Genomic DNA, 25,311 nt, shown 5'->3' with positions numbered 1-25,311 from the left:
TCTATATTCTATATTCTATATTCTATATTCTATATTCTATATTCTATATTCTATATTCTATATTCTATATTCTATATTCTATATTCTATATTCTATATTCTATATTCTATATTCTATATTCTATATATATTCTATATTCTATATTCTATATTCTATATTCTATATTCTATATTCTATATTCTATATTCTATATTCGATATTCTATATTCTATCTATAGTCTATATTCTATATTCGTATATTCTATATTCCTATATGCTATATTTCTATAGTCTATATTCTATAGTCTATAGTCTATATTCTATAGTCTATAGTCTATAGTCTATAGTTCTATATTCTATATTCTATATTCTATATTCTATATTCTATATTCTATATTCTATATTCTATATTCTATATTCTATATTCTATATTCTATATTCTATATTCAATATTCAATATACTATATTCTATATTCTATATTCTATATTCTATATTCCTTATTCCATATTCTATTCTATTCTATATTCTATTCTATTCTATATTCTATTATATTTTATTTATTTGGTGATAGTTAAATTAGTTTCTTTCTTATCAAAAATGTATTTTTGTTATGGCAGTCAAGAAGAGACGGTCGCTATTAATGTGCGAATGGTACGAGTTCGAGTCCTATTAAAGGAACTGCTATTTTTTTTTTAATTTATTTATTTATATTTTCGTTAAACAAAGAGCTCTTAGCGCAAGCTGCGTTTGCTTTTGGTAGAAGGCGATTCAGGATTAAAAATTTTTTTTTTTTTTTACGTTTGTTTATTTACGGAAAAATCCCTATTTTTCAGTCTAATGCGTTACGCAAACCAGCAACCCACTCCACAATATGCTTAAAGAAATTGTCATCGACCAATTCAATGATGCGAACATTCTCAGGAAACTTTTCACACTCTTTTAAGTGATCGAGCACCATTTGACCACGAGTATGTGTACCTGTAAGATCGACAGTGGCGTGCCAAGTGCTAGATTTCTTGATAAATTGATTCTCAAATAGCCATCCAGCTACCAACAAGGCATCGCATGGATTCCAATTAGTGTACCCATACTGCTGTAGGGGCAACCATTGTGCATTTTCAACCTGCGTAAGAATGTCGATTGCATCGTGCTTGTTTGTTAAAGCGCATTTACCAAAGTTATCCAAACGCCAGCTCTGAAAGAGAATAGACATATGTAAATACGTACACATGTTAAAGCCATTAAAAATCGGAACCCACAATGGATATGTTGAAGTGCTCCTTGGTACATGTTTCCCATGGGAGTATAGTGATTGGGCACCGCGTTTTTAACAACACGGCATGTGCTGCTTCCGGATCTGAGTGAAAATTGAACTCGGCAGAGCGTGATGAATTTCCTACTCCCTGATAGTTGCCGCCCATGATGTAAATATCTTTGATAGACTTTCCAAAATTTTCACCATACATAGTGAAGCCCAGTGCCAAATTAGTTAGCGGTCCTACCGCAAGAATGGTGATTTGTTGAGGTCGGTCCTGGCATAACTTGTGTATGGCCAAAACAGCATGCTGTGGCTGCACATAACTAGACACAGGCGCCCACTTTTCGTCATTCAAGCAATCGCCAAATCCATCGAGCCCATGAAAATACTTCCTGCTCACATCGACGTAGCCTGCTAGAGGCTCAACAGCTCCTAGATAAATGGGTACCTAAGCGGTAAGGACAGGATACGATAATTTATAGCTAGCGGCAGACAAGACGCTGTAACAAACATTTAAGTTTTGCTTTGATAAAGTCTATTCGGGTGTTGCCGTCTAGGGGATACCCTAAACACTCGAACCCAGCTACGAGCTTATTTGCTTTAGCAGCTATATATATATAAAAGTAAAAAAATTGCTCCCCCATCAGGGCTCGAACCCTCACCGACCGCATTACTTGCATTACTCGCCATCAGCTCTACTCGAAAGTCACAGCAACCACTAATTTTCACTCAGAAAAAATGAATCAAAATACCATCACACACACACACAGCTCAGAATATAATACAATCACAATGCAATGCAGTTGATAGAATCCGATTTGCTATATTGTCAAAAAGATTGTTAAAAATTGTGTCTTAATTTATTGGGCACTACAAATTGGTTATTTTTTTATAACTAAAAAACTTGATATATGCACTTATATATACCCTCGCTCTTATAACTTACGAGATTCGCTCAAAAAACAAAATTACGACATCTCGTACTGCGCAGGCACTAGTAGGAGCTGCGTTAAATTTCAAGTCTCTAGCTCTTATAGGTCCTGAACGAAATTCAACTGCAAAAAACGATCGCCTTTCAGAGGGATGGGCAGCGGACGTGAATGCAGAAGGGAAAGTGCCAACGAAGGAGAGAGGCAGCAGCTTAAAAGAGCGCGCAGATTGTCATATTCTGCGGTTGGCTACTGCCGGCAGCCGTCGGCGTTGTCTCTTTCGGTCATGTTTGATCGCAATCTAGTCACAGCTAGTTCGAGTTGACTGCCAAACAACAATTATACCCATATAAATTCTAATAAGTGCCCTGGGTAACTGAAACACAAATTTACATCTTTGAATTTGCTGCACACAAGAAGTTAGCATAAATTAGTTGCAAAAAGGCTTGCACTGTCTGCCAATTTATTTATGTGCTCTTGTATCCGTAATTTTTTTTTATCTGTCCATTATTTAACTGAATTGAAGGGGTCGCAGTTCTTTGAATCTGTTCTAAGTCACTAGCGTCTGAAACCCTATGTTGTCTTAAAATTTGACAAACGGTGCATAAATGTTGAAGAAAATTAATAATAGCAAGAGGCTCTAGTTTGGAGCTCCCTTATTCCAACACCAAATGCAGCTTTACTTAACAGCTGTATCAATAATTAAGTATTATTAAAAAAATAATAATAATAATAATAATAATAATAATAATAATAACAATAAAATAGCAGCACAGAAAACCGTCGTAATTTCAATACTGTTAGATTGCGATAGAATGCGAAGCAGATGCGCCTGAATGTGTTGTGTGTAAATTAGTGCATTAATGTCTGCAACTTTGGGTTTGCCGGTTGCATGTAAAAATGCATATAAAAAATGAGTTAACTAACGGGGGACTTTAAGGGACGATACGTCGCGCTTTTATTGTTTCCTAACTTAGACTAAAAAATACAATCTATGTCAATCTAAGCAATGCCTGCAGAGCCGCCGTCGCTGCCCCAGAGCCGCCATTGCTGCTGTAGAACCGCTGCCGCCGCTCTCGCAAAAGTGCAGCGTTAGCGCCTCGTGTGCGGTGTCGGATGACCGTCGCGGCCGGTGACATAGTTGCGACATATCCGTCGCCACATGACTCTGGTCATTGGCTTCCCCAGAACGCTGGGTCAGCACATACCAATGGTCAGTGGTTAACTACTCTCCCTCTCGAGGATCGACCGTTCTCGGTCGCATTTAAGTTTTCCAATATCTTCGAGATCTTCCGGGAGTTTCGACGCTTGATTGTCAGCCTATGGAGCCAGTAGACTCCAGCCCCCACAGCACAGGCCAACAGCATTATGCCGAAGGAAATCGCCAATGTATTTCCGACTGCAATACTGTCTCTGACCTTTTTCATGTAGTTAAGGTTGTTTTCACTCAGGCGGTGAATGTAGGAAAGGCTGAGTATCGAGTCATGGCCGCTGATGTTAAGCAACGGTGATGCCGCTACCACCGGGAACTGATTTTGCACGCTCTTGCGATTGAAGTATCGCGTGCCATTTACGGTGGCATAGGACGAGAAGGTGACGAGGTTTGTCCCATCTATCTTCATCGCAGTGCAATCGTCGTAGGTGAGTATTGCGCTACGATCGTTAATGACGATGATGCCGTCGTCCACTATTGTGACAGAGGCAAGACGACTCGGCTGCGTTTGGCAATGGGCTGTACCCCCTGCATGGAGGCCTTGTGCGTAACTGATGCTCTTGGAACGCTTGCAGCATGTGGCAGTCGCAGTTTGTGAGCAATTGGCTACGGCCAACATCTGTCCGTCGCAATCGGCCACAAGATTGTCATGGAGTTGGAGCACAGAACCGTTGTGGGCGACTGGGAAAATTGTTATCTTCCTGCATTGCTTACTTATTATAGGGAATTCGATTATCAAACTTATTACATTATCCTTACGCTCTACCTTAATATTAGATACTTTCAATATGTCAGTGATAGGGGTCCCTGTGATTTGGTCAGTGAGAATATTCATAAGATCAGAATAATCTATTATTGTTGGGTTTATTACGTTAATTTTTACTAGGGTTAAAGTAAGCATAAGGTTCCCTATTTCTGTTATTATCATTCTATTGCGTGTGCTTAAGGTTTCGAAAAGGTGGCCAGTGTCGGCCTGCTTTTCTTTTGAGGACTTAATAATTCTGTTAACGGTGTCGGTCAGTTGATTGATCTTTTCCTGCATCCTGGAATTTATAGAAATTTGTCTGTTGCTTGCAGTGACCAGCTGCATTTGAGTCAGTTCTGTTTTCCTGAAGTCGTTTGCGTCCGGGGTGCCCGCTACAACCTTAAGGGCTGTTCCCAAGAAGTCAAGGCTTCTTACCTTGCGATGGTGCACATCGAGAGCGGACAACATGTCCAGTACATGTCCAGTGTCAATTTCCAGCAATTTCCTCATATGGGATTGTGGAAACTTTCCTGTCAGCTTCATGGTCTCCGCAGTCATTGTCCTATAGTCCGTGAGATTGGTAGTGTGACGTAAGTATCCGTAACTGTCCCAAAGTAGAATGTCCCCGTCCATAATCGGTATGTAGTCCGCGTGCGAGTAGTCCGTCACCCGAGCCGTTGTCATGGACATGATTGAAAGTATGGTGAACGTAATCCTAAAATGTTGAAACTACTGTTATCGGAATGGTAATGAAAAAAACTGTGCTTTCAATTCAACGGAGGTTGTCCTTGTGGACCACCCTGCCCCCAATGAGGACCGTTGTCCCCAAGTCCGCTTCAACCTTTTTTTCAATGCACAAAGGCGATAGCTTGTTGCCTAGTCTGCGGTTCGTCTTTACCAGGACCTTTTCTCCTACCTCGAAGACTCTGTTCCGACGCATTTTATTAACCCTAGCGTTCTGCTGGATTTGGGCCCTTTCTATCCTGCCTCTAACCTCGTGGGTGGATTCCGGAAGCGAGTCAAGCTGGATGTCCTTAGGCTTCTTCTCAACCACTGAGTGAATGGAATTGTTATACTCGATAGTGGCTTGCAGGATAAGGTCGACTGTGTCAACTATACCCCTTTGGAGCTTTAAGCACCTAGCTATCTACAAAAGAGTGCTGTAAAAGCGCTCTACCTGACCGTTGGACGTGCTGTGAAGGGGAGGCGCATTTATCACGCTTACGCCGCAGTTATTCAATAGCAGAGACCTGATAGTCTCTGACTTGAATGCGAGCTCATTGTCGGAATACACTTGGTTAGCCGAAGGGAAAATATTCATTAAGACCATCAGAGGTGGTCTCGTGTCTTCCATCGTTCGAGACGCGATAGGCTGGACTACCGCAAACTTCGAGAACTTGTCAACACAAGTAAGGAAGAACTTTTTGTCCGTGGAGAAAATGTCAATGTGCAACATTTCTTCAGTCTGTGAGGGAAGTGGCGTCTGGCCGAGTTCCTGCTTCTTTGGGTGTCTGTCGTATTTTGCTTTCGTGCAAATTCTACAGTTAAGCACCACTTCATTAGCTAATTTGGTCATTTTAGGGAAATAGTACTCCGTCATGACCTGTTTTACATTCTCCTGAGCCGCCCTATGGGCTCGGTTGTGTTCCCTAGTGATGATTTCTCATCTATCACTGACATCGAACATGTCGGCCACGAAGTTTTTGCAATACCAAAACTTCGTAGTCGGAAAGGCTCTTACCAACTCGTGCTGGAAACTGGCCAAGATTGGGAGAGTACAGTGAAACGCATTAACCACGTTTGGGTTAATGATGGCCTTTATCGTTTCGATGAGGGCGACCGTATCGGTAAAGTTTATCAAATGGCGGGTTTTCTCGCCGAAAAGTATGAAATTTCTTTTTAAAGGAAAGCTAGATTCCTCTAATACAACCTGGTTTCGGAAGCAGTTTAAGGGCTTCTCCGTCGAATCGATTGTGTAAGACAGGGACAATTCACTGTGAATCGTGGCCGCATCAGATTCTGGTTCATCGCGGCTACCCTGCAGGGCGTTCACGTTCTGGCGCGACAGCGCGTCCGCTACATGATTCTCTTTACCAGGCTTATAGAAAAGCTTAGTCCCTGTTTCATCAATGCGCGCTTTCCAGAGCTTTATTTTTGCATTGGGATTGCTCTCGGATACCGAGAACGTGAGAGGCTGGTGATCAGTGAAGATATTTATGTCCCTAACCCCGTAAGGGAAGTGCCGTAACTTACCCAATGCCCAGACGATGGCAAGCAACTCCCGCTCGTTGGTAGCGAAGTTTGGTTCCCTATCTTTTAAGGACCGGGATATCATAGTAATGGGGCGACCATTTTGCTACAAGACAGCACCTATGCCATAGGCTGAAGCGTCTGTGGTCAAGTCAAATGGTTTTTTATAGTCCGGGTACATCAGTATGACGTCTTCCGACGCTAATATGTTTCTAAGCTTCTGGAACGCGTTGCGTTGAGCATCGTTGAATTGTATAGGGACCTTTCTAGACCTATACTTGCTAATGGATCCGTTTTCCCCTTTCAGGATGTCGGAGATTGGTTTCGCTATTGCTGCAAAATCTTTGATAAAGCAGAGGTAATAGCTTGCCAGCCCCAAAAAGGATCTTACTTCAAACACCGTGGTCGGCTCAGCATATTCCCGAATGGCCTTTACCTTTTCTGGATCTGACTTTGCACCGTTTTTAGTCACTATGAAGCCGAGGTACTCGACGCTTTCTTTAAAAAACTGTGACTTCTCGTGCGCCACGCGCATGTTCGCATTTAAAAGGCTCCCTAATACCCAGTCGACATGTCTGACATGGTCCGACTCGTTTTCCGAAAAGACGATGACGTCATCTACATAAACGTAGCAAGATTTTCCAATCTGCTCCCGCAGGACGTCATCTATGGTTCTCTGAAAAATGCATGCTGCATTCTTCAAGCCGAAGGGAAGTCGACAGAATTCGTACTTCCCGCCATTGATCGAAAAGGCCGTCTTCTCACGATCCTGCTCCGCCAGCGTAATCTGGTGATAACCTGACTTTAGGTCGAGCGTCGTGAAGTACTTGGCTTTACCCAGATTAGCCAGTATCATTGTGATACTTGGCATTGGATATTTGTCGGCAACCGTCTTGAGGTTGAGCTTCCTAAAGTCTATTACGAGACGTTTATTTCTATTGCCTACCTCGTCTGTGCTTTTCTTATCGACCACCCACAGTGGATTGTTGTAGGGCGATTTCGTCTTTCTAATTATACCGTTTTTTAGTAGTTCGTTGACTTCTGAAACGACAAAATCCTCTACACCCCTAGGGTAGGGGTATAGGTTTGAGTAGACCACATTTTCGTCGGTCGTACGGATCGTGGCCACAACAGCCGTGTTATAAGGCAGCGCCTCGTTGGAGTCCGCAAAAGCCTTGTTGTTTCGATGAAGTACTCGCAGGAAATCTGCCTTCACCGCAGGTGGTGCCTCTACTTCCTTATTTTTCGTGTGATTAACGCTCACACATTTGTGGTACTGCAACGCTTCCGAAGTCGCACCAAATATTAACATACCTTTTTTTAGGCATAAAACCGCTCCCACCTGCTTTAGCAGGTCCAGCCCTATGATTCCATCAAAAGTGGATAAAGAATCTAGTAGGAAAAAATATGTGTCGCACCCAAGCATGGATAACTTGCATTTTTCGGCGATGTTGTTGGACCCATGAATGGAGTGGACAACGAAAGGGGACTCGACCGGGACGACGCCTTTAAGGCGTTTGTGCGGTCTGATGTAATTTTTTGACGCACCCGTGTCGATTAAAAATCTCAAATCTACCCCCGCTATTCTCCGTCGAATGAACGGTAGCAGGGACCTTCCCCTAAAAAATTAGCGCTATCGCTATCATAATCGGGGCTATGTTCGTCTTGTTGTTCGTCTGACGCCTCTTGTGCCGCGTCGGTGTACCCTGCGCTCTCGGCCTCGCTCGCCTGGACGTGGTCTACCCTTTGCCTCCTTTGGACTGTCGCGCGTTCCGATCCGGCGGAGCGTTTATTTCCCTGACCTTGGCTGGCGTTAAACTTAGCCGAGCCCTGGTAATTCGAAAAGTTTGTGGGTTGCCTAAACCTGGAAGAAGAAGGGTCGACTTCCATGGGAACTGGGGCATCGGCCCCAGCTCTATTCTGGGCTTTGTCTGTGGATTGGCCGTTCTGCTTTTTGAAATGAGGATTCTTGCCCTGGCCACCCTGAGAGAATTGCTTTTTTTCTTGCTGTTGTTGTTGCTGGCTCCCTTGTGTGCGCTGCTCTGGACGAGATCGCTCTTCCTGCCCCCTAGCAAAACTTGTCGCGAAGGCATATCTCTCGTGATTAGCCTCGACCTCCTGGGCTAGCGCTAGTGCCGTCGGTAGATCCGAGGGGTGAGCCGAAAACAACACATCGGTTAGACTGCGTTTTAATCCAGAGATTAAATACGCGAAGTGCGTCACCCCTGAATTTTTCACACATTCCCGCTGCCAGATTGCTGTCATATGACATATGGGGTTTATTTGTGAGTAACGTGAGTTTCTTTTCAACCTCATCGTAGTACTGTAGAATGGACATGCCGCCCTGCCTAAGCGTACCCATATCCTGTTCAATTACATGGATAGGCCGCTTATCACTATAAGTGAAGTCCATCCTCGCTATGATGGCCTCAAAGTTTAACGGCGTGTTAAACGAGGCGAGAACCGCGTCTGCCGGGCCTCTCACTTTACTCCTAATGATTGCGGTGGCTTGGTAGTGACGTGAACTACCGTCGTATTTTTTGAAAATTTTATAGGCGGCATGCGCGGCCTGCCTCCAGGACACGTAAGTGTCTTGAGTCCCATGGAACTCGGTAAGACATTTTACCACGTCGAGCGGCTCATTACATTCCACCCCGTCTATGATTTCAACTTCCCTGTAAGCCTTTACTACCGGGACTGAAGGTTGTGTGTTTCTTAGCTAATTCGATACCTGCGCAATTTGTTGTTGAAGCTCTTGCTTTAGCGTAGCTTCCCTATTCGCGAATTCTTGCGCCTGCGCTGTGAGTGCGCTCCGGACTGCGGCCTCAATTATCGCACGCAACTGCTGTGGGTCCATAACTGAGTCTGTTTCTGTATTATGTTCAGTTGGGGTCACACAACCTGATACCTGCAATGTTCCAAATCCCCCTATTAACCTCGCTAAAATACTGTCGTCGCTATCGTAGTGTTCATGCGCGTCTACGTCGGAGTCACAGTCGCTCATTCGAATTTAAACCTCTGTATGAAACCGAACAACACATAAAAGGTTAAGCTAATGGGATTTTTACTTTTTTTTTTATTTTTATTTTTTTTTTTAAATAATTCTCATAAATTTTTTCCTCAATCAGAAATAGAGACTCCTTTTCTTACTTTAACAAAATTAATTTGTGCGTATTCGAAAAAAAAAAAATTGCTCTCGAAATTTTCTATTCTCACTTCACAAATCACTTACATGATTCTATTGTTGTGTATTTGTGTATTTTGATGAATTCCACCGCTGCTGTCACAACTGGAGTTTCGAAACCGTTTTATCGCGTTTTTTTTTTTTGTTTTGTATTGGGTTTTTTAGGTTGGGCGCCAATTAGTGCATTAATGTCTGCAACTTTGGGTTTGCCGGTTGCATGTAAAAATGCATATGAAAAATGAGTTAACTAACGGGAGACTGTAAGGGACGATACGTCGCGCTTTTATTGTTTCCTAACTTAGACTAAAAAATACAATCTTTATCAATCTAAGCAATACCTGCAGAGCCGCCGTCGCTGCCCCAGAGCCGCCGTTGCTGCTGTAGAACCGCTGCCGCCGCTCTCGCAAAAGTGCAGCGTTAGCGCCTCGTGTGCGGTGTCGGATGACCGTCGCGGCCGGTGACATAGTTGCGACATATCCGTCGCCACATGACTCTGGTCATTGGCTTCCCCAGAACGCTGGGTCAGCACATACCAATGGTCAGTGGTTAACTTGTACATGTATACACAAATTCTTGATGTTATCGCTAGCTGCCCGATCTAATTGCGCAGTTACATATAACTTTGTTATATTGGGTTGGGTTATTAACTTGACTTATAGCTCTGCGGTGGTAGCGGGGAGGTGGCGATAGGTATAAAATAAAAGATACTTAGTAGATATATAATATTCTAAGAGCAACATTACAAGTTTGCTGACTCTAGCTCGTAATATTTACCCAATTTGCCCACTCTGCTGAATGTCGATATCGATAATATCGATTCGAAAACGAAGTAAGTTATCGACTATCGGAAGCAAACTCTATCTGCGCATGGTCTTGGAGGACCTATAGATAAAATTTCAAGTCTCTAGCTTTTATAGTTTCTGATATCCTTGTGTTCATACATACGGACAGACGGACGAAGATGACGAAGATCGACTCGGCTATAGATGCTGATCAAGAATATATATACTTTATGGGGTCGGAGAAGCTTCCTTCTGCCTGTTACGTACATTTGCATTTTGCACAAATTCAATATACCCTTTTATCCATTTTTAATGGGTTCGGGGTATTGTAATGTCCGCTATGAGGGTATGAGAGTGTGCGTGTGCCTGTATTGGTGGGCATATATTTTGCCCACGTTATGCGTTATGTAGACGGAGCGTGGAATACGCAGTGTATGCATAAACGGTCAGCGGAAGGTTGGCGGGTCGTTCTGCGTAATATGAGCGTGAGTCAATATATACAAGTGGCTCTGGGCTAATATGTGTATGATTGTTATTGTATGCAACAAAGTGCTGCATACTATCACAAACCAAACAACATATAGACTGGACATCACATAGAAGAAACGTTGGCACAAAAAGTATCGGAGGCATCTGGTCCAAAATCGCGAGCAAGGGAGTCAGATATACATATGATGTATTTTTGAACCGCTTACTCTACAGGATCGGCAACGCTGTTAAGTTTTATCTCGCTCGCACTTACTCTTAGCTCTTTATGTTTAGGGATCGTTTAAATGTGTGAGTATGTGTGCGTGTGTGTGTGTGTGTGTTTTTTTTTTTTGGAGGTGAAACTCTTCGTAAGATACTGATGGCCCGGGCCAACCATATGCACGATTTGCTGACTCCGTCAGCACCTACGTACTAAACTCACCCCCCACTCACACACCACATTCCCCGCGGGACCACCGCAAAGTATTAATTCGCGGTGATGGGTTGCCTATTTTGGCAGTATCCATTAGTCGTCGCTCCTTTTCGCATCGTCTCAGATCCCTCTGGATGCCTATTATGAGCTGGCTTATATTTCTCCATTTGTCCTCTCCTCCCAGCATGAACGCTACCAGTCCCTCCGGTGGAGGTACAGAGCCCACTACCTCTCTGTACCTCGAGCATTGGTACAGCACGGGTTCCGGGTCTTCGTCCAGATTTGGGCAGTTCGAGCACTCTGGAGAGTCCTAATGCCTGAACCTATGGAGATACTTCCTATACCCGCCGTGACCAGTGAAAAACTGTGTTAGGTGGAAGTTCATTTCGCCATTCCGTCTCTTAATCCATTGCTCCAGATTGGGGATCAGTTTATGTGTCCATCTCCCCTTGCTCGCCGTGTTCCATCTCTCCTGCCAAGATACCGTTGATGTTGCTCTCTCCGACCGGATGACGTCCATTAAGACAGCGTCTCCCGTGGCTATTCGGGCCATGTAAATTTTCTCCATTTCCTTGACCTTGGCTGCCTCGTGCGACACCGTCTGGAATCCAGAAATGGTGCGCAGAGCACTGAGCCTATAGGGGATTGACATCTTCCTCCGGAGACCTTTCTGGCTTGCAACTGCTGAAGCCCATATCGGTGCTGCATAGAGCAGCACGGAGGCTACAACTCTCGCGAGGAGCAGGCGTTTACCCGCTTTAGGTCTTCCTTTGTTGGGTAGCATCCTCGAAAGAGCCGCCTGCATTTTGGCTGCTTTCTGGCTAACGTTATCTACGTGCGTTCGAGAGCTAAGCCTGTTGTCTAACATGACCCCCAGATACTAAATGGAAGCCTTTGACTCAATGCTAACGCTATCTACCTGAAATCTAGGAAATCCGACTATTTTGCGGCTTGTGAAAAGGACAACCTCTGTTTTATGGGCTGCCAGTCCCAGGCTAGCGCCACGCATACAGCTGGCCACAATCCTTATGGCTGCATTCGCTGCCGCTTCCACGTCTTCTATTTCTTTGCCCACCACTACTAGAGCGTCTACGAGTCCTATGATTCTGCATCCCTGGGGCGATTGCACTCTGAGCACCTCGTCGTATATTATGTTCCAAAGGAGTGGTCCCAGGACCGACCCCTATGTCCCTATCCCTATTCGGTCTAAGGCTTCCAGTATACGATACCAGGTTGCTGAGTTAAAGGCACTTCGGATGTCCAACGTAATCACCGCGCAATACTCCTTGTCTCCCCACCTCCATCTGGTTCCCTCTATTGCTTTAGCGGCAATATCTACCACCGCGTTAATTGCATCGACCGTAGACCTTGCCTTGCGAAATCCATATTGCTGTTTGGACAGGACCTCTTTGACGACACTAAGCAGTCGGTCAGACACAATCCTTTCCAGTACCTTTCCCGCCGTGTCCAGTAGGCAGATTGGCCTATATCCCGAGGATTCCTCTATTGGCTTGTCCCCTTTCGGTAGAAGGATTAGTTTCTGTCGCTTCCATCTCTTAGGGAATACACCGTCCTGTAGACATCTAGTATATGTCTCGGCGAAGGCGTCAGGTTTCGTTAGCATTGCTAACTTTAGCGTCTTGTTTAGCACCCCATCTGGTCCTGGAGCCTTTTTGTCGCCTAGTTTTATGCTTGCCGCTAACACATCGTCTGCCGACACCTGCTGCACTAGCTCCATGCTCAGTGAGCGGTTGGCTACTTCCAGTCGTGGGTGTTGGGGGAACAGTGTCTAAACTATAGTGGCAAGTGCGGTAGGGCAGGTCACCTGGGTTATTCCCTCGCGGATCTTCTTCGTGACGACCTTGTATGCCGTGCCCCACGGGTTAACAACGGCCTCATCGCATATTTTCTGAAAGCAGCTGGATTTGCTTTGTTTAATGCTTCTCTTGAGGTCTCGCTTGGCTGCCCGCAGGAGTTCCAGCCTAGATGCAAAGTCTGGGTGGCATCGGAAACGCTAAGAGCGCCTACTAGCACGCAGGTAGGCCTTCCTAAGGTCGCCGATTTGCTCAGTTTTGTTTGGCATCCTCCTGGGCATGGATAAGTCGCACGTATCAGAGATGTTTCCCATGAGCTGCCGCGCCATGTCGTCTGCTAACTCCGTGGCCCAAGTCCATTGAACATGACGTAAGGAGTCCGTGTAGGTTTCTTCGTCTAGGCTGTTGTCCTTCCATTTGGGGCCTGTTGTTTTGGGCTGCTGGTTTCTCCGTCCTCTCCCGTGGTTCTCGAAATGCACTGCTCGGTGGTCGCTGAATGTGAATTCATTACTGACTTTCCATGTAGTTAGCCTATAAAGTGAGCTGCTGAGCAGTGTAAGGTCTATAATAGAGCCTCTACCGGCCTTGCAGTACGTGAGCTCTTGCCCGTCGTTTGCAAGGCCCAAGTCGAGCACAGCGAACTCTTCTAGCAGGGTGGTCCCTCTCGCGTTAGTTTCCTTGCTTTCCCATTCCACGGCCCAGGCGTTAAAGTCTCCAGCTATGATGAGATATATCTTCTGATATTTCTTCCAGCATGGTCTGAAATTGCCGCAATTCCCAGCTTGGGGGTGCGTAGCAACTGTAAACGGTGATTTCATCACCGGACCGGCGATTTGAAAGACCAAATGGCCGCTTTTCCACATTTACTTGCCACCCAGCCACTTCCAGCGATAGGCTTGTATGGCTCGCAGATTATTGCGACGTCCGTATTTCTCTCCCATATTGATTGTGTCAGCAGGGCCTGAGCAGCCTCGCAGTGGTATTCTCTCCCGAGTGGTTAAGCTGGAGTAGTAGGTCTCTTTTTTGTGTCCTTCTTATCCTTGTCACCGCTTTTCCGAGCTCGCCCAGTTTTTCGTCCGCTTTAACTTTCCTCAGTATCTCTGAGTAGCTCGCTTCGCCTTTTACCGAGATGACTATAGCATCCGGTCGCGGCTTTTCCTTGAGCAATCCCTTGCTGTTTTTCTTGATTACCTCCTTCATTTTCTTGTATTTGACCTCCTTCCACTTGTCGCCATCCGCTTTAGGGCTCGGTGTCTCCTGCACCGTTGATACGGTAGCCTGGTCCTCGGATTCATTTTGTTTGTGGTGTCCGTGCTGTGGCTTGCTTTCGCTTGACGTCTATCGTCTCCTTGGCTCCTTCGTCGTGCAGATGGATTGCCGCCATTGCCGCCGTAGAGCACTCTGATGCTCTCTATCGAGTCTCGCATTGGCTGGTGGATGGAGCGTCGCTTGCCATCTTCGAGCATGACTACCAGCTTTGAGATTTCTTGCCCGAGATCTCGTAGTGCTAAGCTGCTCTGGTTTGCCGTCGTTGGCTCCCGTTCTGAGTTCGTCTCTGTCGGGGCGGCTGTTGGAACACCTAGTGGTGAACTCGCCATTCTGCTGCTCTTTGCAAAAGCATCACAGCTCTCCTTCATTTGTGGGGTTTCATTGGTACTCAATTTATTGGGTCCCAACTCCTAAGCCGTTGTCCTTGGTCGTTGAACAGTCGCGTTTAGATCTCATGGTTGTCTTTGCAAGCAGTAAGGCCATGCGAAGGTTGACACCTGCCTTAATGGGGTCGGGTATTCAGAGCCAGATCCGCGTTAATCAGGAATATCACATCTGAACCTATACTGCCAACTAAATGCCGACGATTCAAGGAGCGTGCTAGGAGATTTGCCATGTTTTAACGGGACGGGGCGGTAACAGCATTAACCTAGCAGTCATTTCGGCCAGTTTTCACTCCGCTTACTGAGATGCTAGAATACTGTCAGCCGTCAGCCCAGGGGTCGTCTTGTCGTGTAGGGTTGTCCAGAGTTTGCAACCTAAGACGTTACTGGTCTCAGTCTTAATCGCCTTCTCGTATTAGCTAGGTGCGTCACGGGTGTGCAGCACCTACCCAGGGGATACCTGGCCACTGCCGGAGGTCACGAGTTGCTTTAATTGCCCAGGAACGGAATCGATGTGGCCATTGCCAGGCTAGTGGCAGTCAGAATCTTTTCGCCTACTAGAGGGACCTCTCCGAGCAATTACATCCCCGTATCATTTCAGTCGCCTCGTACGACAAGCATGTGTGTGTGCGTGTGTGTGTGTGTGTGTGTGTGTGTGTTTGTGTGTGTGTGTGTGTGTGTGTGTGTGTGTGTGTTTGTGTGTGTGTGTGTGTGTGTGTGTGTGTGTGTGTGTGTGTGTGTGTGTGTGTGTGTGTGTGTGTTTGTGTGTGTGTGTTTGTGTGTGTGTGTGTGTGTGTGTGTGTGTGTGTGTGTGTGTGTGTGTGTGTGTGTGTGTGTGTGTGTGCAGGTGCACATCGAAATCTTAAAAAAGAAGGGCGCGCGTCAGACACGTGCCAATAATGATATTTTCTTTGCGCCCATGATCTGCCCATTCACAGACATGTGTATGTGTGTGTCTGTGTGTAGAGGTCCAAAATCAGAAATCCTAAAATCTTGTTAAATTTGCATCGGGGACAGGCAGGCAGACAAGCAACAGGCACACAAGCGCATAAATGCTTATATTCATATACAAAGTATGCGTGAATAGCGAGTCCAAAATATTTTAAATGCACACATGGCAACGCTTGGGTACCCTTACCAACGATAGCGAGCTTAAATGCAAGAATTTCGCATCGACGTGGCAAACCCTTTCTCTATTTCATATAAGCCATGCCTTCAAAAGGGTAGAAATGCCTCAGCATTTGAGAAAAATTGAATTTGTTTTGCTCGTCGGACAAATACACACACACATTGAAACGATACCTAAACATAGAGAGAGCATTGAAAGTGCGAGCAAGATAAAAGTTAACAGCGTTGCCGTTCTATCGCACAAATCATATGGAAGAGAGTGCGCCAAGCACTTTCCTGTAGAGTAAGCGGTTCAAAAATACATCATATGTATATCTTACTCCCTTACTCGCGATTTTGGATGCGACCAGATGCCTCCGATACTTTTTGTGACAACGCTGTTTGTATGTGATGTCCAGTCTATATGTTGTTTGGTTAGTGATGCTACCCTTTTGAAGGTACGAGTAATATGAATTAGAGAAAGTGTTTGCCACGTCATTCTTGCATCGTTTGTAAGGGTATCTAAGCGTTGCCATGTGTGCATGTAAAATATTTTGGACTCGCTATTCACGCACACTTGCATATTTTGTATATTTATTGAAGCATTTATGCGCTAGTGTGCCTGTTGCTTGCCTGCCTGTCTGTCCCTGATGCAAATTTAACAAGATTTTGGGTATAAGGGTATATTGTATTTGTGCAAAATCCAAATGTATGTAACAGGCAGAAGGAAGTATCTCCCATAAAGTATATATATTCATGATCAGCATCAATGGCCGAGTCGATCTAGCCATGTCCGTCTGTACGTCCGTCCGTCCGTCCGTATGTATGAACGCAAGGATCTCAGAACCTATAAGAGCTAGAGACTTGAAATTAGATGTAGGTGCTCCTAGTGCCTGCGCAGATCGAGTTTGTTTCCCATAATCGATAACTTACTCCGTTTCTAAGCAATCGATCAAAATCGATATCAATATCCTGTTTTTTGGGCCATTTTGGTAAATAATAAGAGCTAGATTCACCAAACTTGACATATAGCTTCTAAAATAGAATATATATGTGCATTTGATGTTGGAAGAAAAGGGTTCAGGGTATCCCCTAGTTGGGAGCTCCCGACTAATACCTCTTACTTGTTTCCTATATCTACTTATATGTTGTTTCTATCTTCTATGCTTATAACATTATAAGGGCCTTAATATTTACTTTCTAACTTATGCGCTATATCATCCTTTAATAGAACTAAATTTCCTATTTCTAGTTCTATGTCATTTAGTCATCATCTTTCGTTACTCTTTTTCTTATTTTAACACAGTTTTTACTCTTTTATATGATATTTCTAACCTAAACTTTAATTCTTTTGCGTAGTCGTCTATGTTATATATAGGGTCAATTCTAGTTTGGTTATTAAATTCTTTGAACTGTCTTTGTAATCTATCATTCAAAAGTTCGTATGGACAGTATTCATTTACTGTCGATGGTGTCGTGTTAAACTAGTATGTGAAGTAATTCATGCCCATGTCCCAATCGTCTTTGTCAATCGAAATATATGAACGAATAAATTCGTTAAATGTTCGATGGCTTCTTTCTACCGTACCCAATGTTTGGTGATGATGTGCTGTTGATTGTATATTACTTATATTCACATACATACACGGGCCTTTTTTCTTAGCGAATTTTTGTATTCAGTACCCATATCCGTTATGAACGTTTTAATAGGACGGTAGTTAAGTACAAAATATTGAAATATTGCTTTACCTATGGTTTTTGTACTTTTATCTCTTGCTAGTATTTTAACTAGATATTTAGTGAGATCGCATATTATAGTAATTGCGTACTCGTTGCCATTCTCTGTACGAGTTAATGGACCGATAGTGTCTATTAAAACAGTGTCAAATTCAGTATTTGGGGTATTCGTTAATATCATTGGGGCTTTAGTATGTCTTGTGGTTTTTGCTAATTGGCATTTCACACAAGTTTTCACATACTTTGTAATTGTCTTAGTCGATTGGGGCCAGTAATAGGATTTCTCAATTTTTAACAAGGTACGCGTAATTCCTGTATGGCCACCCTCTATAGGACCATCATGATATTTCGACAGTATTGCTTTTATTTGACTTTTGTCTTTTATGTCTATTTGTGTCATTTTTGTTAGTAGCGCTACTTTTAATGTATTTGAATATTTATTGCTCATATTTTTAAATTCATTTAATGATACAAATTCGAAAATTTGTTCATTTGGTGACAACTATAGGTGAACAATTTAATGTATTTCGGCTTCTGAATTAAGCCTTTGGAAAAATTGACCTAAGTCGAATATTTCATTGGACTACAAATCATTAACTGAAAATTGTGAAATGATTCCTGTGCCTCTTTTGGGTAAACAATTTATTTTACTGAATTTTAGTTTTACAAATTTCTTTACGTCGTTATTACTAAAGACTTCATAGACATTAGGCTCTTTTAGATCTTTTTGTTCTGTTTGCTATTGTCTGTCATCTGCGCAGATGTTTTTCTGTCGTTTTGATGATTTTGTGTGAGCCATTAATAATTTCCTATTCATGTCAAATAGTGTCTCTATTTTTATGCGGTATAATGCATCCGTACATGGTTATTTTTCCCCTTGAGGTATTCTACCATAAATTGATATTCTTCTAAGTATAGTCTAACCAAAGACAATATGAACACTAAGATGAGTAACGCCGCTTCGTTTTCGAAGTACATTGAGCGAAAAAGCTTAGAACTTACGATCGACGCAAAGTGCTTGTGCTTTATCCATGAAATGCATGCTTCTTTTAAATGATATATTACCCTAGATATTAACGATTAATTTTACAGGAAAATTTAAGAACTTATATAATTTTTACACAAAGAGCTTCTTGCGCAATTAAGAAAATAGCACACATATATTGATTTCACTTTTCTTTTTGGACAGTGTATGCTCGAGATGCTCAGCCAATAGCGTGCGTGCACCTTTAATTGTATGAGCGAATTATACATGCATAATAACTTTAAAGTATGTATGCATGTGTTGTTATTCACTGCTCTGGCTTTAGCTGGCAAGAAATTAATTTTGTTAGTTTTCTAGCGCAGATCATGACCTATCCCAAATTTGTGTTGATATATGAATGCATTTTGTGTACTGAGCTTGGCTCCGAAGAAAATATGTATTTCTAAGTCGATGCAAATATTTACATAATTTCTTTAAATTAAATTAATATTATTTTTATTCTCCAATTAAGAAAATACAATTACATATCAAGTTAACTTTAAGGTCATATTTGGTTATGACCCCATTATAATTATAATCGCCTCCTCGCGGTGTTCCCTGGGTACTTTGTTCTTTATAATTCGAACAAAAAATAATAAATTGGCTTGGCAGACACATGCATAAATGCAGATTTATACCAATATGTGTGAAATGAGACACACATACTACAACTATTTGGCGAGTCGCGGCATTAATATCATTATTTATCGAAATGGTATATAATGTTTCAAGAAAGCATCTATTAATAATTGTACCAATAGTTGCACACTAAATACGAAATTATATTTTTCATAGACATTGCGTAAAAATATGTATATAAGAAGATGTGTGCTCTTTGTTTACATTGCTTATGAATAGTCAAAATACCCTTTTTTTGAAGAAGGGTGTCCTGCTGATCGAGAAATGAGAAATTAAAAAAATCTGCGAAACTGCTTGCGAGTTGAAAGCATAGGTTTAGCATAGGCATAGCAGTGCTTAGAAACCACAACAATTAGTTAAAAGGGTGCATTTCTGGTGTGCTGTTTTCTTTGTCGAGTCGTTTGTATCGATTATGGTTGTTGTTGGTTTTTCGGTTGGTAGGTTGGTTTTGGAGTTGTGATTGAATTTTGGGCAGAAGTAGCTGCAGACAGCAGGGCGTTGTTTCGCAATATCGGTATCTTGCTTCAGAATTTTTGAGAAAGAGCTTTTGATCCAAACACCATCTCTGTATATTATTACTCAATGCCCAAATTCAAAGGAATTGATGGCGTTTAGTATTTGATTATCGCCAAATTAACAAAAATCGTTTAGCAGATAAATATCCACTGCCAAGAATTGAGGCAATACTTGGCCAATTAGGACGAGCTAAATATTTTTCATGTCTTTATATTATGTCTGGGTTTCACCAAATTAAACTGGATAAAAAATCTAGAAATTTAACATCATTTTCAACGAGCACTGACTCTTATCGCTTCACGCAGTTTGCTATATGGTCCTAAGGTAAGACCAAATTCATTTATGCGAATCACCTTTTTCAGGCCTAGAGCCATCCCAACCATTTCTCTATATGGATGCCCTAGTAGTTATCGGCTGCTCAGAGCAGTACATGCTCAAGAACTTGACAAGCATATTTGATCTTTGTTGAAAACATAATTTAAAATTAAACCCAGAGAAATGTGTGTTTTTCACGCACGAGGTAACATACCTTGGGCATAAGTGTAAAAAGTATACAAAAAACTATCCAACCCCTACTGATGCGGATAGTAAACGACGTTTCGTCGCGTTCTGTAATTACTACAGAAGATTTATTCGCGACTTCGCACAGCACTCATGGCATTTGTCTAGATTGTGCGAAAAGAATGTCCAATTCGAATGGAATGAAACCAACATTATTGCAATACCCTAATTTCAGCAAAGAATTATGCAAAACAAGAGTACAAAGGTGTGCTATTGCAAATTGCATACGCATCTCGAGCTTTCACACAGGGAGAGAGCAATAAATCAACTATAGAGCAGAAATTAGCTGATACATATAGGGCAATAAAACACTTCAGACCATTTGTTTATGGAAGGCATTTCTTAGTTAAAACAGACCATAGACCCCTAGCCTATTTGTTTTTGATTAAAATCTCACATCAAAATTAACCAGGGTTAGACCAAAGACAATATAAACACTAAGATGAGTAACGCCATATAACAAAATGCTACTATGCAGCTTGATTTTTTGAAAATTGAGAACGAAAACGAAATCTGTAGCATTGCGCTCTCACAGCCGAGAGAACGAGAAAACTAACAAAATTAATTTCTTGCCAGCTAAAGCCAGAGCAGTGAATAACAACACATACATACATACTTTAAAGTTCTTATGCATGTATAATTCACGCATGCAACCAAAGGTGCACGCACGCTATTGGCTGATACAAGAACTTTTTTCGAGCATATACTGTCCAAAAAGAAAAGTGAAATCAATCTATGTGTGCTATTTTTTTAACATAGTTATTGCGCAAGAAGCGCCTTGTGTAAAAATTATATAAGTTCTTAAATTTTTCTGTAAAATTAATCGTTAATATCTAGGGTAATATATCATTTAAATAAAGCATGCATTTCAAGGATTAAGCACAAGCACTTTGCGTCGATCGTAAGCTCTAAACTTTTGCGCTCAATGTACTTCGAAAACGAAGCGTCGCAAAGCAGCATCGATCAGCATTGCTGAAGGCAGGCTGGCGACTAACTTCGAAGCTCGTGTCAGCATCAGCAAGCCGCGACTTCGGCATTCGTTCGTCTGGTCTTTGGAGAACGAACTACCAGTCGGCAAGCAAGCCTCAAAGGCCAGATGAAAGGCCAGGCTAGAAGTTTTGCGTCGCATTTAAATGTATGGGCGTTACTCATCTTAGTGTTTATATTGTCTTTGGTAATACTGTAAGCACGAAATTATATTTTTCTCAGAAATAAAATACAAATTTTTATATAGGCCAGGCTAGAAGTTTTGCGTCGCATTTAAATGTATGGGCGTTACTCATCTTAGTGTTTATATTGTCTTTGGTAATACTGTAAGCACGAAATTATATTTTTCTCAGAAATAAAATACAAATTTTTATATAAGATTGTTAGTGGTATTTGGTTACAGCAGTTATCCTATTTTGAGAAAGAGTGCCTTGCTGGTCGAAAAATAAAAAATTATAAAAAACAGCCGCTTGGAACTTGAAAGCGACCGGAGAAGCAGAAGACATGTCTTCTCTGACTTTGCGAATTATAGGCATAGCAGTGTTTAGAAACCAACACAATGAGTTAAAAGAGTGCAGAAGCTAAGATCATTGACTCTAGCCTCAAACCACTAGGCAAACAACATATATTCAGGACATAGAGTGTAAAATGGAGTGACAATATATACATATTTCTTACTCACTTGCTGTCTAAGCATGCGGGCGTGTCTTAAGCCTGAACAAAAACGAATGCGACTTTGGACCGGACGCGTATACAATGCTGTTTGGTTAGTGCTAAAACCAAAAAGGTGTAGTAGGGGCAGAATTGGTGGGTGTTGTTGGTTTTTATGGAAAATTTTCTGAAGTTATCATTGAATTTTGGGCACCGGCAGAAGTAGCTGCAGATAGCCGGGTGTTGTGTTTGCAACCTGAGTACCTAAATTTATATATTTGAAAAAGCGATTTTGATCCAAAAGCCTACTCTGCATGTTTATTACTCAATGGAGCATAGCTAAAGCAACTTATTTGTTTATTAGGATATATACATACAGTTTAGTTTATTAGGATTTGTACATATGTATGTATGTATGTCATTTTACCCCCTTGCAAAAAAAAAAAAAAAAAAAAAAAAAAATGAACAAAAGTTTAACTGAAAAATTAGAACGATTCTACCACATTTGAGAATTTTATTTGTTTTTGGTGCATGCTTGTACTTACATCTTCCCTGGAGCAAGCTATGAGCATTCGTCTCATGTTGCGAGCCGCGTTTTCACATGTTGTATTACCACAACCAGTGATGGTTACTGCCAGCAACTGAAGGAGTTCACACTGTTCTGCGCGGAGAAGCAGCAGCAGCGCCCAAGCATCATCGCTCCCACCATCACAGTCCAATATAACAAATTTCTTACTTTGGTTGACGTTGAACATGATATTCGACGTGAATACAAATAAATTATTTGCTCTAAGCGACGTAGACAACTGAATGAGATATAACTAAATGACTCGTCGGCTGATAATAGTTTCCGATAAAGACATGCGGTATATACTAATACATTTGAAACGCTTTTGATAGAGACAAACTAACACTGATTATAGTAATTCAACCATGTATTTTTGTATACATACCCACTTACATACATACATACATGTGGATATTGTCACAATAAAATGAATTTTTTAAAATTACACAATAGGATGTATAATAAAAGGTTGTGTGCATGTATGTACATGTGCATGTATGTTCGCTTGGTATTACCCGGCATTGCTCAGTTAACTATGTATGTATTTTAAATATAGAGGAATATAAATTTCTAATTGTGCCTGGGCAAAAAATGCAAATGTGGTAATTGAAAATATATTAATAATTGGATTATATACTTGGGCAGAGACACCAAAATTATTTCGTTTATGGTAGTGTCATGTCCGATATTCATTTTTATGTTAAAGAATAATAATATGGCTCTTCAGTGCTTTTGAACTTTTGTTCTTCGATTGTTCTTCTATTTGAATAATCATAAGAGCTTAGCCTTAAACATAAGTGGCGTATACTTATGTGTAGCTTTGTCGCAGCAGAGCGTTCTTATCTATGAGGGTATGAGAGTGTGCATGTGCCTACATTGGTGGGCATATATTTTGCCCACGTTATGCGCTCCAGACGGAACGTGGGATACGCAGTGTATGCATAAACGGTCAGTGGAAGACTGACGGGTCTACGTAATATAAGCCGGATCCAATATATGTATACAAGTGGCTCTGAGCTGTTATGTGTATAATTATGCAAAATAGTGCTGCATACTATTTATTGCTGCATATTTGGATACAGGGTATCTATTTAGGGCATATACACACAACACCTCCTTTTTTTAGAGAAATAACGTAACATAATTAACGTGAAGTTATTTAATGAACTTAATAATAATAACATTTTTATTTTATACCCTGAACTCATTGAAAATGGGTAAAAAGGGTATATTGTATTTGTGCAAAATGTTAATGTATTTAACAGGCAGAAGGAAGCATCTCCGACCCCATAAAGTATATATTCTTGATCAGCATCTACAGCCGAATCGATCTAGCTAAGTCTGTATGTCCGTTCGTGCGTTGGTATGTATGAACGAGAGAATCTTAGAAACTATTAGAGCTAGCGACTTGAAATTTTAGCTGTAGGTCTTCCTAGTCCATGTGCAGATCGAGTTTGCTTCCGATAATCGATAACTCTTTCTGTTTCCAAGGAATCGATAAAGATCGATATCGACATCCTGTTTTTTGAGCGAATTGGGCAAATATTACGAGCTAGAGTCACCAAACTTGATATGCTTACTCTATAATAGTATATATATGTATGTACAGTATCTTTCATTTTATACCTATCGCCACCTCCCCGCTACCACTACCACTACCACAGAGCTTTAAATCGGGTTAATAACCCAACTTATAATTCCGACCAACTTAAGGCACAATTTAAATCCAAGGGACATCTTGAGAATACACAAATATTCTATGGTACAATAAGATATACATACTGTAGACAATTTTATAAAGATCGGTTTTTGTTTTGTTTTTTTTTTTTTCGGTATTTTAACTGCGCACGTGTTTGCGACGCTAATTCCAAGAAATTCTGTATACATGTACACACACAAAGTCATGCGCGTCTGCTTCAACTTCTATCAACAACATTGTGATTGCGATTGTATTGTTTTCTGTGCTGCGATTTTAATTGTTTTTTTTTCCATGAGATTTAATTATTAGTATGGCTGTCAAGTCAAGGCGGCGGCATGTGGTGTGTTCTGTCGCGAGCTCGAGCCTTGCCGAGGAAATTAATTTTTTTTGCCCTGGATGTTGAGTAAAGACGGCGGCAAGTAGTGCGGCTATTTGCGAGTTCGAACTACATTTGGTGTTGGAATAAGAGTCTTCAGGATATCCCCTAGTCGGGAGCTCCCGGCTAGAACCTTTTCCTTGTTTATTTTTGGAATCTAATATAACTATACTATCTCTATCTTCTATACCAATGACCTTATACGGTCAAATATAATTAAAATCTACCTTATAATCTGTTTCGTTTCTTAGTAGTACCTTATCTCCTACGTATGTCATTTACCTTTAGGTCGTATTACTGTTTATTCCTCCTTTTATTTTCTTCGAGCATTACTCTTGCTCGTTTATTTGCTACATCATATGTACTTTCCTTAGCATAGTCTTCCATATTTGATAACTGAATTAAAATACGTTGGCAAATTACTTTGTTTGCCGAAATAGTTTTCATTAGTACTCTTATGGACAATAGTTATGTGCTATAGAACCCTTTATGTTGAAACAGTTGAAACAGTTAACAAAATATTGAAGCCATATATCCCAATCAGTTTTATCAATCGATATATAAGAACGTATGTATTCGTTGAAAGTTCTATGACTTTTTCTACTGTTTCACTGTGGTGTGATGTAGACTTTAAAGTGTCTATCTAAAGGTATTTCAGATATTGGTAGACATAAAGTATTCACTATCATTCTGTCGAATGCACTTATAGATGTTTCTGTAATTGTCAGAGGTGTTTTT

At 41.6% G+C, this 25,311-nt stretch overlaps 1 protein-coding gene across 4 annotated transcripts; it reads right to left on the bottom strand.

Annotated features, from left to right (window-relative positions):
* Positions 1-704: 704 nt before the first annotated feature.
* Positions 705-24,999, bottom strand: LOC26531840 (retrovirus-related Env polyprotein from transposon gypsy). 4 transcript variants are annotated; one of them, XM_070211028.1, is made up of 3 exons: positions 24,856-24,999; positions 1,240-1,686; positions 705-1,175 (listed from the first exon to the last, which is right to left on the bottom strand). In XM_070211028.1, exons 2-3 carry the CDS (start codon positions 1,444-1,446, stop codon positions 810-812), a joined length of 573 nt encoding a protein of 190 aa, XP_070067129.1. In that variant the 5' UTR covers positions 1,447-1,686; positions 24,856-24,999; the 3' UTR covers positions 705-809. The 4 variants fall into 4 exon arrangements, with proteins under 4 accessions (XP_070067129.1, XP_032289314.1, XP_015023754.1 ...); XM_032433423.2 differs by lacking the exon at positions 24,856-24,999 and adding an exon at positions 22,476-22,774; XM_015168268.3 differs by lacking the exons at positions 1,240-1,686; positions 24,856-24,999 and adding an exon at positions 22,476-22,804.
* Positions 25,000-25,311: the final 312 nt, after the last annotated feature.

Source organism: Drosophila virilis, unplaced genomic scaffold, assembly GCF_030788295.1.
Source record: "Drosophila virilis strain 15010-1051.87 unplaced genomic scaffold, Dvir_AGI_RSII-ME tig00001822, whole genome shotgun sequence".
NCBI lineage: Eukaryota > Metazoa > Arthropoda > Insecta > Diptera > Drosophilidae > Drosophila > Drosophila virilis.
Note: the sequence above shows the minus strand (reverse complement) of the source record. Positions and strands in the feature narration are given on the sequence as shown.